The 13,218-nt window shown below is 38.7% G+C and overlaps 3 protein-coding genes across 4 annotated transcripts; 2 read left to right on the top strand and 1 right to left on the bottom strand.

Annotated features, from left to right (window-relative positions):
- Positions 1 to 97: 97 nt before the first annotated feature.
- Positions 98 to 5,430, bottom strand: CAC3 (acetyl Co-enzyme a carboxylase carboxyltransferase alpha subunit). The gene is made up of 12 exons (XM_021958910.2): positions 5,134 to 5,430; positions 4,362 to 4,768; positions 4,192 to 4,266; positions 3,957 to 4,064; positions 3,639 to 3,799; positions 3,416 to 3,530; positions 3,172 to 3,326; positions 2,774 to 2,825; positions 2,628 to 2,696; positions 1,983 to 2,060; positions 757 to 1,909; positions 98 to 482 (listed from the first exon to the last, which is right to left on the bottom strand). Exons 2-11 carry the CDS (start codon positions 4,686 to 4,688, stop codon positions 758 to 760), a joined length of 2,292 nt encoding a protein of 763 aa, XP_021814602.2. The 5' UTR covers positions 4,689 to 4,768; positions 5,134 to 5,430; the 3' UTR covers positions 98 to 482; position 757.
- Positions 5,431 to 6,177: 747 nt separating this feature from the next.
- LOC110757325 (Cysteine proteinases superfamily protein) lies at positions 6,178 to 8,595 on the top strand. Of its 2 annotated transcripts, XM_088255391.1 has the most exons (9): positions 6,178 to 6,326; positions 6,417 to 6,570; positions 6,682 to 6,769; positions 6,870 to 6,933; positions 7,272 to 7,377; positions 7,501 to 7,555; positions 7,753 to 7,831; positions 7,990 to 8,043; positions 8,290 to 8,429. In XM_088255391.1, the coding sequence occupies exons 1-8, from the start codon at positions 6,305 to 6,307 to the stop codon at positions 8,040 to 8,042; spliced, it is 621 nt and encodes a 206-aa protein (XP_088111517.1). In that variant the 5' UTR covers positions 6,178 to 6,304; the 3' UTR covers position 8,043; positions 8,290 to 8,429. The 2 variants fall into 2 exon arrangements, with proteins under 2 accessions (XP_088111517.1, XP_021814599.2); XM_021958907.2 differs by lacking the exon at positions 7,753 to 7,831 and having other exon boundaries at positions 8,290 to 8,595.
- Positions 8,596 to 8,866: 271 nt separating this feature from the next.
- LOC110757309 (Josephin family protein) lies at positions 8,867 to 12,414 on the top strand. Its single transcript, XM_021958887.2, has 2 exons — positions 8,867 to 9,294; positions 11,408 to 12,414. Exons 1-2 carry the CDS (start codon positions 9,049 to 9,051, stop codon positions 12,191 to 12,193), a joined length of 1,032 nt encoding a protein of 343 aa, XP_021814579.2. The 5' UTR covers positions 8,867 to 9,048; the 3' UTR covers positions 12,194 to 12,414.
- Positions 12,415 to 13,218: the final 804 nt, after the last annotated feature.

A 13,218-nucleotide genomic window follows, 5' to 3' on the forward strand; every position in this document is an offset into this window, starting at 1 on the left:
CTACTCGGCAAAAGGGGCCAAATAATCTGATCAGCACTGAGGCCTTTGCAACTCATCTTATTGCCTTAATGATAAAACAATGGGGGTTAAGAGGAAATAAGTATTGAAAACAATTTATTTGCATCCCCACACAAGCTATACAATGTGATCCGAATCTATAAAAAGAGAAACTGAAATTGTTGGGAGTCTATATATAAAACGAGAAATGCACTCAACCAAAACAAAAGTAAAATCAAATAAATTATAGATACCTAAATATATTAAAAAGTTCAAGCAGTAAATGATGGAGCTAAAATGTATCTCCTCCTTGTTCTTCGTAGATGCAAAACTTGTACGCTACCGCAAGATGTCAAAGGATGCTAAAAGGCAGTAGCAACAGCTTTGGGTTTCCCTATTTGTCCATTTTTTGACAATCACTTCTATCTGTTTTGAACGATCATCTCTCCAGCACCATATCCGCAAAAGGCGGAGTAAAAGGGGTACTGCAGAAAAGCATAAGTTAATGAGTTTAAATCGAAATGCAGACCCAATAAAGAACATGTAGAACTACAACTGAGAAAAACTGATTTTACAATATAATCCACTCAGTTGTGGTCATGCATTTTACCATTAAATTTTGTTCTTTCATCATTCAGACTGGCAAACTACCAAACGACAAGCAAAAGGGAAAATGTAGCATGCCACTCTCATTAAAGAAAGGGGGAGATAGAGGGAGGGAGAGGACAATCATTATAATATAGGATAGGATTAACTCACATTAACCGAAGGTGCGATTTGCACCCACTACTCTAGACTCATCAAAAGAGAAAGAATCTTCATTTGGATTTTCCATCTTCAAACTTCCATCCAATCCTCCAGAAGATTCAACGGTCTTGGAAACCTCGGCCTTCAGCTTCTCATGCTTCTCTTTTAGATTTGAAGATTCCACAGCTGCTGCTATGCTTTGTCTGATTTGTTGCTCCAAGGCCACAATTCTGTTTTTGGCTGCTAGATCAGGTGTCTTCCCTGCCTTAGCTACCTCCAACTTCAGCAGCTCAATCTTGTCCTTCAGGTCAGATGAATTGATAACATTTTCAATCCTGTCATTAATTTCTTCGTTCAATTCTTCTATCTTGGTTTTAACTTCTGAAGGCAAAGTCTGCTCAACTGGCTTTGATTTTAACTCAACATCCAAACCCAAGGACTTGAGAACATCAATAAATTCAAACTCTAAATCTTTCCTCAATTCCACAATTTTCCCCTTCAGGTTATCATCCAAATCATTAAAGTTAGACACCCCAGAATTTTCAACCTCAGCCTTAAGTGCCTCAACTTTCTCCTTAACATCTTCGCGATCCATGATCTCACTGAATTTCTTGTTAACTTCCTGCTTCAGTTTTGCAGCCTTCTTGTTCTTCTCTGCAAGGTCATATGCTTTTGATAATTCCTTCAACATGTCAAGTTTATATTTTAGGTCTTCATAATTAGGAGCTGACGACAACCCCTGGTTAAATTCCTCCCTGAGTTTTTCAAGCTTTTCTTTTAGAGCTGGATGCAAGAGTTGGTTCTGTGCATTTACTTTTGAAAATTCCTCACGCAATGTCGCAAACCTGTCTTTCAAGCCTAGGGCTTTAACTGCCTCTGAAAATTCAGTATCCACTTCCTTTCTCAGTTTTTCTATCGTCTCAGTCAGAGGCAACATTGGAGGTTCATTAGAGGATTCTTTGGCTTTCAAAATTTGTTGTTTCACATTTTCAACCTCACCCTCCAAATCCAAAACTGGAGTCTTTACATTAATGGGCTCATCTTTCTTCTTCATGTTCTTTTTCTTCTTTGGATCTATAGGAATTCCTTCTTGAAACCCACCAATGTTCCGGAACTTCATCATGCGATGCTTTAACAGTGCTTCTGTGTCCAACTTGTGAAGCTCCTGAACAAAACAAGAGACATAAATTAGGAAATGACAGTGTAAATTTAGTTTTTGTAGAAGAAAAGGCACTTACATCCATTTCTTTGTTAATTGCATTTCTTATCTGTTCAGAGGTCCATGAGGGATCCGCATGTGCGCCACCAAGCGGCTCCTGTTAAAGGTCAGAAAAAAAAAAATTGAAATTTTAGATGCCACATCAGCAAAACTGAGTAATGACTACAAGAACAACTTTCATAAATCAGACAACCATCTTTCTTGGTATATCATGGGTGAGCTTGGAAGTAGAGGAAAAAACATTAATTTTTAGTAAATGGATCTGCATGTGGTTCCTGTTAAAGGTACGAATAAATATTTTTTATTTTATTTTTATACCACATTAAAACAAGAACTTTCACATAGAAAACAATGACCCCTTCTGACATATCAATGTTTCCAATGACAGTGACGAGTTTGGATAAAGAAACAAAGGAATATTACACATAAAAACAAGAACTTTTTCATAGAAAACAATGACCGCTTCTGACATATCAATGTTTCTAATGACAGTGATGAGTTTGGATAAGGAATATTACAAAATTCAACCCATAGGGTGCTGCAGAATTTTTTGAAATAACAATGTTATCAAGCTCCCATGTTCTTCCTAATAATTGAATGCTTATAAAAAAAAATAAAAAGATAGAAGGAAAAAAAGCTGAAACAAAAGGATTGCGATACATACAGGGATGATGCCATCTGCAATTTGCAGCTTGCACAACTCAGTTGCAGTAATCTTCAGCTTTTCAGCTGCCTGCAGAGATCATGAAGCTTTCAATAGGCTATAATCAACAAACCAATTAAAGACGAGCAATAGAATGTCGTATAAACCTTTGGAGAAGCTTTGGCACTCTTCCACAAGATTGCTGCACATGCTTCTGGACTGAATACAACAAGAACAGAGACAAATCCCAGAGAGAAACAATAAGTTAATTTGATGCTTACATGTAACATAAAAAGAGAAACAAGCCTGGCATTAATCTACTTAAATATAAGACTCGATATTTCGGAACTAATGACCAGAAAAAATGGGATTAATCCAGATATATGGCCTATGGTCCTTCCAGGCAATTGACCCCTTTAGAGTTAAATTTTGCAAAGCCAATATATCTAGTACACCACCACTTGAGAATCATCTTGTCACTCAAAAATGAAGAAAGGAACGAGCACATTTCCATTTTACAACTTCCCTAAGAGATGCAATCAGAGAAAAGCAAAACCCAAATTACCTGGCAACATAGAAAACTGCATTTTCAAGCATTAATAACTTATTAGCACAGCCAATGGCAAGGGCACCACCAGAGCCACCTTCCCCAATGACAATAGAGACAATTGGTACCTTCAGGCCGAACATAGTCCGCAAGTTGTGAGCTATGGCTTCACCCTGGATGTTTGAAACGCAAACAAATTAGATGACCCAGCAGAAAATCTAAAAGAGATTCATGTGAAATTTAAAGTCGAGCTATCACATACTTGGCCCAGTTCCTCTGATTTAAGGTCTGCATATGCACCCGGGGTATCGATGAAAGTAACAATGGGGAACCCATGGTGATCTGCATAGTACATCATGCGCATAGCCTTCCGATAACTGCATGAATATAAGTGTCCAATATTAAGTTTTGGAAGGCATATTAAGTTGGACACAAAAGCTAATCTTATATCTTATTACTATAATGCACAAGTTCATTTGGCATACCCATGGGGAGTAGGCATCCCGAAATTACGCTGAATGTTCTCCTTTGTATTTCTACCTTTCTGGTGACCCATGAACATATATCTTCTACCATCTATAGTTCCTATACCAGTGACAATAGCAGGATCGTCATACCCTGCCCGGTCTCCATGAAGCTCTACAAACTGTACAAGTTATAAACAAAGAAAAAAGTTACAATGCAATTATTTCCAGCACTTGCAAACCCACTAACTGACTCATTTTTTCCCAAAAAAATAAAAATAAAAATTTAAGGATAGACAATATGCAAAAAATCCATAAGTGAAGTAATGAGTATCAAACCTTATCAGTAATGTTAAAGACATGATCAAGGAAAGTTGGCCTGTTAGGATGTCGTGCAATATTCACACGTTGTATAGGAGTCAGATTCGTATATAAATCCTTTAAAGCCTGAAATCAAAAGATATACATCAACACAAAACTTCAGAACCAGAAACTAGTTTATTTATGTACCAAAATCTGTACATTAGTTACTGATTTTCTAACCCAACAAAAACCAGGCATTTATTCATCAAACCTGGTTGTATTTATTCTCCAAGGAAATAATTTGATCACTGAAGTCCAGCCCAGTTTCATTTGCCATCTTCCGCACCTGTGATCAATAAGTATCTCTTTAAAGTAAAGCCAAAAATCAAGACAAATTCTCAAATAATCAAATACATGTTAAAATCAGCACAGAAGGTTTACATCAATGATCTTCTTTTCGATATCAACGAGCGGCTTCTCGAATGGCAAAGTAACCGGCTTGGGCTTCTCTTTCAGTGGCTTGAAATGGGAGAGATGAGTGAGCACTCCTCCTTTAACATTGGGATCGGGATCCTCAGGCCAAGGGTACTCGTGCTTCTTCACCTTCCTAAGCTTGGCGACAACAGCAAGGTTCCTCCTCATGCCCAATCGTACCTTCCCTAGGGCTCTTAGAGGAACTCCACTGACGCCATTACTGGAACTCCGAAAAAGATCGGAAGCAGAGCTTGCTCCGGTGAACGCCAATGGAGAATGAGATATCGAAGCCATTCACCAAACCTCTCCAAATTATACACTAGCCTCGCCAATCAGATCTCTAATTCTCAAGTACAGCTCCAGAACTTGTGAATCTGGAAACAACAATCACCAATTAGATTATCAGAGCAATTTTCTAAACTAAGCTTCTAATTAGCTCCCACCCCCCGCCAAAAAAAATCCAAATAAAAGCTAAAGCAATCGAACTACTTGAGCTGATTTTCTATGATTCTAAAAGCAAAAGACCAAACTTCTCCCCCCAAATCCCAATCTTTCCTCCATTTCCTAGTAACCAAGCGGAAAAAGAAGAATCCAAAGCAAAGCAAAGCAGAGATTGAACATGCATGAAACAAAAACCTAATTTCAGTGTTCCAATACAGAAGTGAACAGATTCGTTCTCCTAGAGCATGTGAAATGAAATGAGAAATGGTAGAGATGAAATTTTCTCGGGAAAATTTACCGGAAAGCAGTGGAGAGAGGAGGAGCTGAGATCAAGGAGAGAAGGATCTGAGAGGCGCTTTGATAGAGAATGGAGGCGGAGAGAGATGATGTGAGTGTTATTATCGGGCAATGCTAGAAAGACACAGATAAATGGCTAGAGCTGGAGCTTCGTGGAGATCGTCAAGGAGAGCGAGGCAGTTTTGGGGTCTTCTTAAGAGCGAGTGAGTGTTGGGCGATACTTCTTATGACTTTACGAGTTACTACTGAGTTGACTCAGATGAGGGACCTGGCTGAGCCTTTATATCAAGAATTTATAAATAAATAGCCAGCATTTTTCGGTTTGGCCGTTGAATGCGTGGAAATTCAAGACTCGCAAGACAAAGGCATAGGGCTTTTGGTTTCTTCGTCGAGGCACGTGACTGTGTGGCTCTTGCGCACGTGACTTGGGCTCGATGCCTTCGATGTTCCCTCCCCTAGGGCTCCACTCCTCTTATTAAACTAGTTATCTCCTTAATCCAATAATAATTTATGTGAGTGGACGGTACAATGTGGTACATGAATGAATCAAAGCAAAATTGAATCACTCACATGTGAATACATCGTTGATAGTTATTTTGTAATTGTCAATTTTTAACGGATAATGAGTTTGATATTGTAAAATGGCTCAATGCAATAATATTGGTGTATATTGTGCCCGAATGTTTGTAATTTGTTGTGAATTCGATCAATTTTTCACTCAATTGTAAATGAGCGAGGAGGAGTGGCACACCATGGTCCATGGCACCTCCTACCAACCAACCACCTAACCTAACAAGCATAAGAATTTCCACTCCACATTGGACGGCTGGATTGAATTCCTCACCCCTGGTTGTAGAAGTTCCCCCTCTTTAAGCAAAAATCAAATTCTAGACCAGAAAAATAATAATTTCCAAGTAGTTTCGTCCAGCCAGCCCAGTATACAAATTCTCTCCAAGGTTGGGCTGGGCTGACAGGAATGAGTACCCGCGAGTACGAAATTTAAAAGCCTAGGCCCAGCCAAGGCACCGAAACAAATGACAAACGGTCTCATCTCCAACGGCGTCGTTCCCATCGCCACCCAATACGACTGCGTTTTTATTTGCGCGCATTTGCTTTATCCGGTGTTGGCCTCCACATTCAATCCACGGTCGTCGTCCCACAGCAGCTCTTCCATGGCGGACAAACGTTCAAATGGTAATAATCTCACACTTCTCTGCAACTTCGCCGCTCTCACTCCCGTTCTCTGACTATATTCATTCTCATATGCATTGTTTGGTACGGCAGAGATTGTCCTTGAGCAGCTGAAGAATGGAATTGCTCAGTTCGAGCTCGTCTCCTCACCCGTTCTCTCAATTTCATCTTCGAATTCTCAGGCAAACCCAACGGCGTTGTTCGGAGACTACAGCCACCGGTTCTTTGCTAGAATTGGACCGTCACTGTAAATTTCCTACTGTATTCTTTAAGATTTCACCGATTTTTTATTTTCGTTAATTTTTGTTTGATTTCATAACCCTGAAACCCTAAAGCACGGACCTTTTTGTTGTGGCAGAGGCAGAGGATCATCGGCCACGAAGAAAGTTGAACGCTATTCGGTTCAGAAAGTTACTGGCGATGGACGTTGTCTATTTCGTGCACTGGTATTTGAGAATTGTACATCTAATTTCTGTTCAGACTTAAAAATTAGTGAATTGAGCTCTCTTTCTCTCTCTCTCATACACAGTTTTAAATCTGAATCAGGTCAAAGGAATGGCCTTCAATAAAGGATTTTCTCTTAGCCCAAGGGAGGAGAAAAATGATGCAGGTATGCTGGGTTTGCATAAATGTTCTTATTTGTCAATGTGGATTTCAATAGTGTTTAATTGCTTGAATCATGGAAGGCATGGTTGTATTTCTTTCATTTTATGGTATCTAATTCTGAATGTATCTAAAAATTTGTGGCTTGGATCACTTTCTGTTAAGCATGATGTCATTATGTATAATTTGAGTAGTAATGTGACCAAGAGTCTCATTAGCTCTATTGCACTGGTGTTATAGGTTGGTTTAATGTTTGGTTTTCATAACCTCTGTTTGGATTTTGCATTTCCTTATTACTTTTGGAGGCAATTTAGAATGACTAAATAAATTACTGTGAAAACATAGACGAACTACGGATGGCTGTGAAAGAGATTATATGTGAAGATGAGGAAGAACGCCCCAAGTATGAAGCGGCTCTGGTGGCAATTACTGTTGACGAATCCTTAAAACGGTAGACCTCTACCTTTTTATCAGCGACTGTAGAAGTTCTTTCAGATTTTGGTGTTCAAGTGCTTTAGCATGTCCTTATGATGGAAATCAATCTAATAATACATCTGTATATGTCATTCCATAGTTACTGCCAGCGCATCACAAGACCTGATTTCTGGGGAGGAGAGTCGGAGCTGCTGGTCAGTACTCTTGAGCCTCTAGTTCAGTTCTAACATTTTGCGACATTTTGTTTCATATCATTAGTACGTATCATCGGATTGTCAACTGTAGATATTACCAATCAATTAGACATGATTTTTGGTTAAGTGGTATCTTAAGTTAAGTAATTATTGTATGGGAAATTTAACCTTTAAGTGGAGGGCTATCGTTTCTCCAGTATGAGATTATCCATATGGCGGCGGGAGTTGGTATTTTAAACCAAGCACACTGCCGAAGAAGATCTTATAATTACTATGGTAATTAGACTGCGAACATGAAATGCTATTTTTAGTCTATTAGAATAAAAAAGAAGCACAGTTTCACATATTTGTTGTTGTAATTCGTTTTCTCACAGTTGTTACTGCTCTTTCTTGAGTGTGTGTGGTTGTGTGACCTATGACCTTCAATACTGCAGGTGCTGTCAAAGTTGTGTGGGCAGCCAATCACTGTTTACATACCAGAGCATGAGGTATATTTTTCACTGAAAAGTCTATCTTTTTTTTTTTTATGCCAATGTATCTTCTTTAGTTTGGGAGATACTCAAACCTGACCTAAGAAGAGCTCCAGATTATGGACTTGTCTAGCTGTTAGTGAATCTCCCCTCATTAATTTTTGTTCCACCTAATAAACTAGCATGGAGATTGTTAGAGTTGCACATTTTTCCTAGTTATGTTTTATACTTTCAGTTGTGATCTGTTGGTTGAATTGGTTGCAGCATACAAATGGTGGGAGGAGTTCTGGTTTCATTCCCATTGCAGAATACGGAACCGAGTTTGGTAAAGGTTCTAGAAACAGAAAACCCAGGAAGGTTGTGAGGCTCTTGTACAGTGGCAGCAACCACTATGATCTGCTTGTATGAGGAGAAACATAGAGATAGAGAGAGAGAAGAACCTGGAGATGCATTTTGTTCTTGTATTCAAGAAAGATTTTAGAATTCAATAGAATGGTACTATGGTAGTGTACTTTTGTTGTAATTTTGAAGCATTTTGCTTTTCTTTTATTTTAAAAACCCACTTGCTAATTTTTGTAATTTTTTTCGTCCTTTGCTTTAACTGGATCCATTATCCAACCAAGTACATGTAAGCTGTGAACATTGATATATTTGGTGTGTTTTCTTTTTAACTTGGACTGGCGAAATCTTCCCACTTTGAGTTAAAAAGAAAAAGAAAAAGAAAAAGTAGAAACACAAAGAAACGAACCTTGTCTTCGCGCGTCTTTACACGTGTCCAGCAGTTGCTTGCACGTGGTGACTCATAACATCCCCAGCAAAATAAAAACGTTAAAACCCCATTCCATTTCATAAAATAAATAAATAAAAATAATGAAAAACTAGTATCTTTCGAGACACTTTTTTCCCCTCAAACTCAATCCTCAATCCTTAGCCCCCTCGTCTTCAATCCAACAAGATTCTCAGAATCTAGGGTTTGCTTCTTATTCCTCTTCTCTTCTTCTTCGTCTTCTTGTTTTCTCTGAAATGGAAGGAGCGAGCAATGGAGGGATGTTGTACCACGAGGTACAAGAGTCGAAGCTGTGCGCGGTGCATTGCGTGAACACGGTGTTGCAGGGGCCTTTCTTCTCCGAATTCGATTTGGCGGCACTCGCCTCCGATCTCGATCGCAAGGAGCGGCAGATGATGCTCGTTGAGGGCGGGTCCCACGCCGGCGATTTCCTCTCCGAGGAGTCTCACAACGTCTCCTTGGACGGCGATTTCAGCATTCAGGTTCCAATTCCAATCCCAAAATTTCATTTCATTTCTCAGTCTTTTAGAAAAAAGTTTGGATTTTTCTGTGTGGAACTCTCGCATTGTCTTCATGGTTGTTTTTTTGCTTTCACCATTGACTGCCCTGTAACTAGTGCATAGACTCTTTTTTTTTTTTTTTCTTTTCTGCGCAAAACCAACTAAATGTGCTTTCTTTATTTTTCGTTTTATTGCTTTCTTGTATGACTAGCAACTCACCATTTTACAGAGTTAGTTTGTAATTTATCGTATGATTCAGTGATATAGAAATCTTTATTACATCGGGTTAATGGGTTTTTGAATTCAACTTTGAGCTAGCTGGAGGAAGAGAAACATACAACTTTTGTTTGTCTAGCATTTTGATTCTCTGTATGTTTACGAATGAGACTCTGTTCTCTTTCACAGAAAGATGATGCTCTGCATTTGGTTTTCCTTGTTATTTCTTGTCTTGAGATTTATATTAGTTATTTCCACTATTCTACTAGGAGAAGAGCACTGTGATTTGGCTCTAAAACAAGATAAGTTTGGTGGATTACTCACTATAAAGAGGACTGTGGTCATTTTATTCTTTTAGTGCCCTCTGAAAAGGGTTTCTGGAATTTCATATTAACTGAAGCCATGCTGAATTGGGCTTGTTGTTGAGGTCGTTTACGGGTGGCAAGTGGCCTTGAACGAATGTTTATAGTAACGGTTAACTAGCACTACCAAAGGACTTGATCCTTGATTAATTATGATGTAGTTGTCTAGTTTCCACGTGTCTGTGTGTGCGTATGCTGTGGTTTTTAATTTGCTTAGTTTAAGAGGCAATGATGACTCATTATTATGCCAGTGTGCCGTACCGGTATTTTAATAAGACCAACTTGGATGCAGGGATTCATACTTGATTATTCACATATGTATGTGTGTATATACATGGGATGTTTTTAATGAGCGGTAAAATAGTTTAGGAAGTAGTTGTCTATAAATGGCGCTGTTGATGTCGTTGCGGTGCTTTGGTGAGTCAAAACCCAAATGTTGATTGAACCTTTGCAAACCTTGGTGCTAAATTATTGGTCGTTCTTGCATAAAAAAGTTGAAGAGTGCTAATCTAACCTACACTATACTTTGCCTCTATATCGACAAAATACTTTTTATTTTTGGTATTATAGAGGACAAAATGCTTTGCCTTGGCCTTTTCGTTGCAATGGGGCTTGATATTAAACAAAATTTTGTTGTACCCTGCGTCTCCAGTCATGAATTTCCTCAAGGGTATCTTGTTAGTTTGCGTGCAATTGCATTGCACGTCAGGTATCAAAGCAAGCTTGTAAACCACTTGGTCCTTTAGTTTTGAATAATGTTTAGACTTTAACAAGTTTTGAATTCACCCATGGAGAGTACAACTTTCCCTAGCCTGAGCAGATTGAGGTTGCCTCACTTGACTTATGGGACTAATTTGAAGTTTTCCCAGAAAATTGATGAAGCAAAAATGTTTTGGGTGTTATGAAGTGGGAAAAGCAAAATGAACTATTAAATTAAGTTCTTTTATCTGGACTTGTTTTGTATGTTATTTATCTTGAAGTGGTGTTCCCCTTCTGATTTCCCTTATAAATATGCAAATATTTTGACTTCTTACCATCGATAAGATCTCCTCATTTTCAAATTAATAACAAAAAGTTTTGGAAATTTCTTTAGTGCAATAGCATTGTATTTTTCGGGGTGTGATTTCTATACGCTGTTGGATTTATATTAATTTAATTATTTATGAAGTTCCTTTCTTGTTTTTCTGCTAACTAAGGATATTTCAGTCTTAGAAATTTAATCTTGCTTAATTCAGCATGTAACGTGAATTGTTTATGAAGCCATTCTTATTATAGAATGGGATATTTCAAAACTGAGGGGATGAGGACTAGCTTAGTTCTTGTGTTTGGACATAGCATTATATGGATTTAAAGGGGAAAAACACGAAATAAGTCCAGAAGTGGTTTTACAACCCAAAAAGTATATAGTTGGATCTTTTTCATAAGTTTTAATTGCAACAATAACTTTCATTCTTTCCGATGATTAGTATTGCTCCATAAGAGATTCCAGAACAAACCATTGAAGTTTTTGTTTGCAGGTTCTACAAAAGGCTTTAGAAGTTTGGGATCTGCAGGTCATCCCCCTTGATTCTCCAGTTGCAGAGCCTGCCCAGATTGATCCTGAGCTTGAGAATGCATTCATCTGTCATTTGCAGGATCATTGGTTCTGTATCAGAAAAGTGAGTGGAGAGTGGTATAATTTTGACAGTCTGTATGCAGCCCCACTGCACCTCTCAAAGTTTTACCTTTCAGCCTATTTGGACACACTAAAAGGCTCTGGTTGGAGCATTTTCCTGGTGAGAGGAAACTTCCCGAAAGAGTGCCCCATGTCATCCTCTGAAGCTTCTAATGGCTATGGGCAGTGGCTTTCACCTGAAGATGCTGAGAGGATAACTAAATCCTGCAACTCCACAAATGCTCAACCTCAGGGAACAAATTGGAATCAACAATCTTCGGCTCCATTTCTCTCAACAGAAGAAGCAGAATTGCTTTCAGAAATGGAAGACGAGGACTTGAAGGCTGCTATTGCTGCCAGTCTTATGGATTCTTCCCCGGCCCCAGCGCCATCCCCAGCCCCGGCCCCGGCCCCCACGCCATCCCCAGCCCCGGCCCAGGTCCCCGCGCCATCCCCAGCCCCAGCCCCGTCCCCGGCCCTGGCCCAAGCCCCATCCCTATCCCCATCCCCATCCCCATCTCCATCCCCGGCCCCATCCTCTTCCCTAGCCCCAGCGCCATCCCCGGCCGTAGCTTCCCCAGCCATAGCCCACGCTGAAGCTGGCAACCTGCAGAATGAAAGCTCAAACAGCGAAAAGAAAAATGTTTGAAAAGAAAAGTACATTCTTTCGTAGATTTTATGTTTACTGGCTGAAGACAATGATCCATGTCAGGTGTAGACAGCTGACTTACATCCCTGGCGCAAGGTTATTGTACTTTGCAGCATATACATCTCCATTTAGATTCCAAATTTAGACTCACATTGTATAAACTTGAAGAAATAACCTCCCAGCTTTTCAATTGGATGATTACAGTTTTTGCATTTTGGTAATGCTTCTCATTTTCTTGCTTCATTTTCTGTGGGCTCATCCAATTCCCAGATATGATCTCCATTGCAAACGGGTTGAATAATAAATATGCCGAGTATGATTTTGTAAATGAGAGTTTGATAAAATTACTGTATTTATTCTGGTTTTAAGTTCATTTTTAAAAAAATTGAGATTTTTTTACATATATTTAAAATAAATTTTTATAATATATTACCTGTCATAAATAATGAAATTAAGAATAAATGTCTTCTGTTTTTTTCCCAAGGAGTTATGTGCATTCTTAGGGGGGAGTATTCAATTGGGATTTTAAAAGATTATTTTGAGATGAATAAGTCATGTGGTATTCAATTAAGACTTTTAAATAATCTAAACAAGTCTTGTGGTATTCAATTAAGATTATTAGGATTTTTAAATGAGAGTGTCGAAATCTGGCGGTATTCAATCAAGACTTTAAATAAGTAACAAAAAATCTTATGGTATTCAAAACCGTGCTAATTTCAAAGGATTTTTTAAAATGTGAGATTGTGTGAGATTTTTAAGTAGGAGGTATAAATACCAAGCCCTATCTCAAATCCCATCCTAACCCATCAGACTTTTCAAGTGAGATTTTTTTTTTAAAAAAAATTATTTCCTCACCGGTTGGGCACTGCATATAAACCATGGCAACCAAACCACCATTAACGACCACTAGGTATAAGAAATGTTCTTTCCTCACCTTTCCTCACATGAAGACCAAACCACCTTCAAAACAAAGAGCTACTAGCTGTTGGGGTAAGCTTCTAACATGTGGGCCTTCACGCATCTAT

The sequence above is a fragment of the Prunus avium genome, chromosome 6 (genome assembly GCF_965620075.1).
Source record: "Prunus avium chromosome 6, drPruAviu1.hap1.1, whole genome shotgun sequence".
NCBI classification, from domain to species: Eukaryota; Viridiplantae; Streptophyta; class Magnoliopsida; order Rosales; family Rosaceae; genus Prunus; species Prunus avium.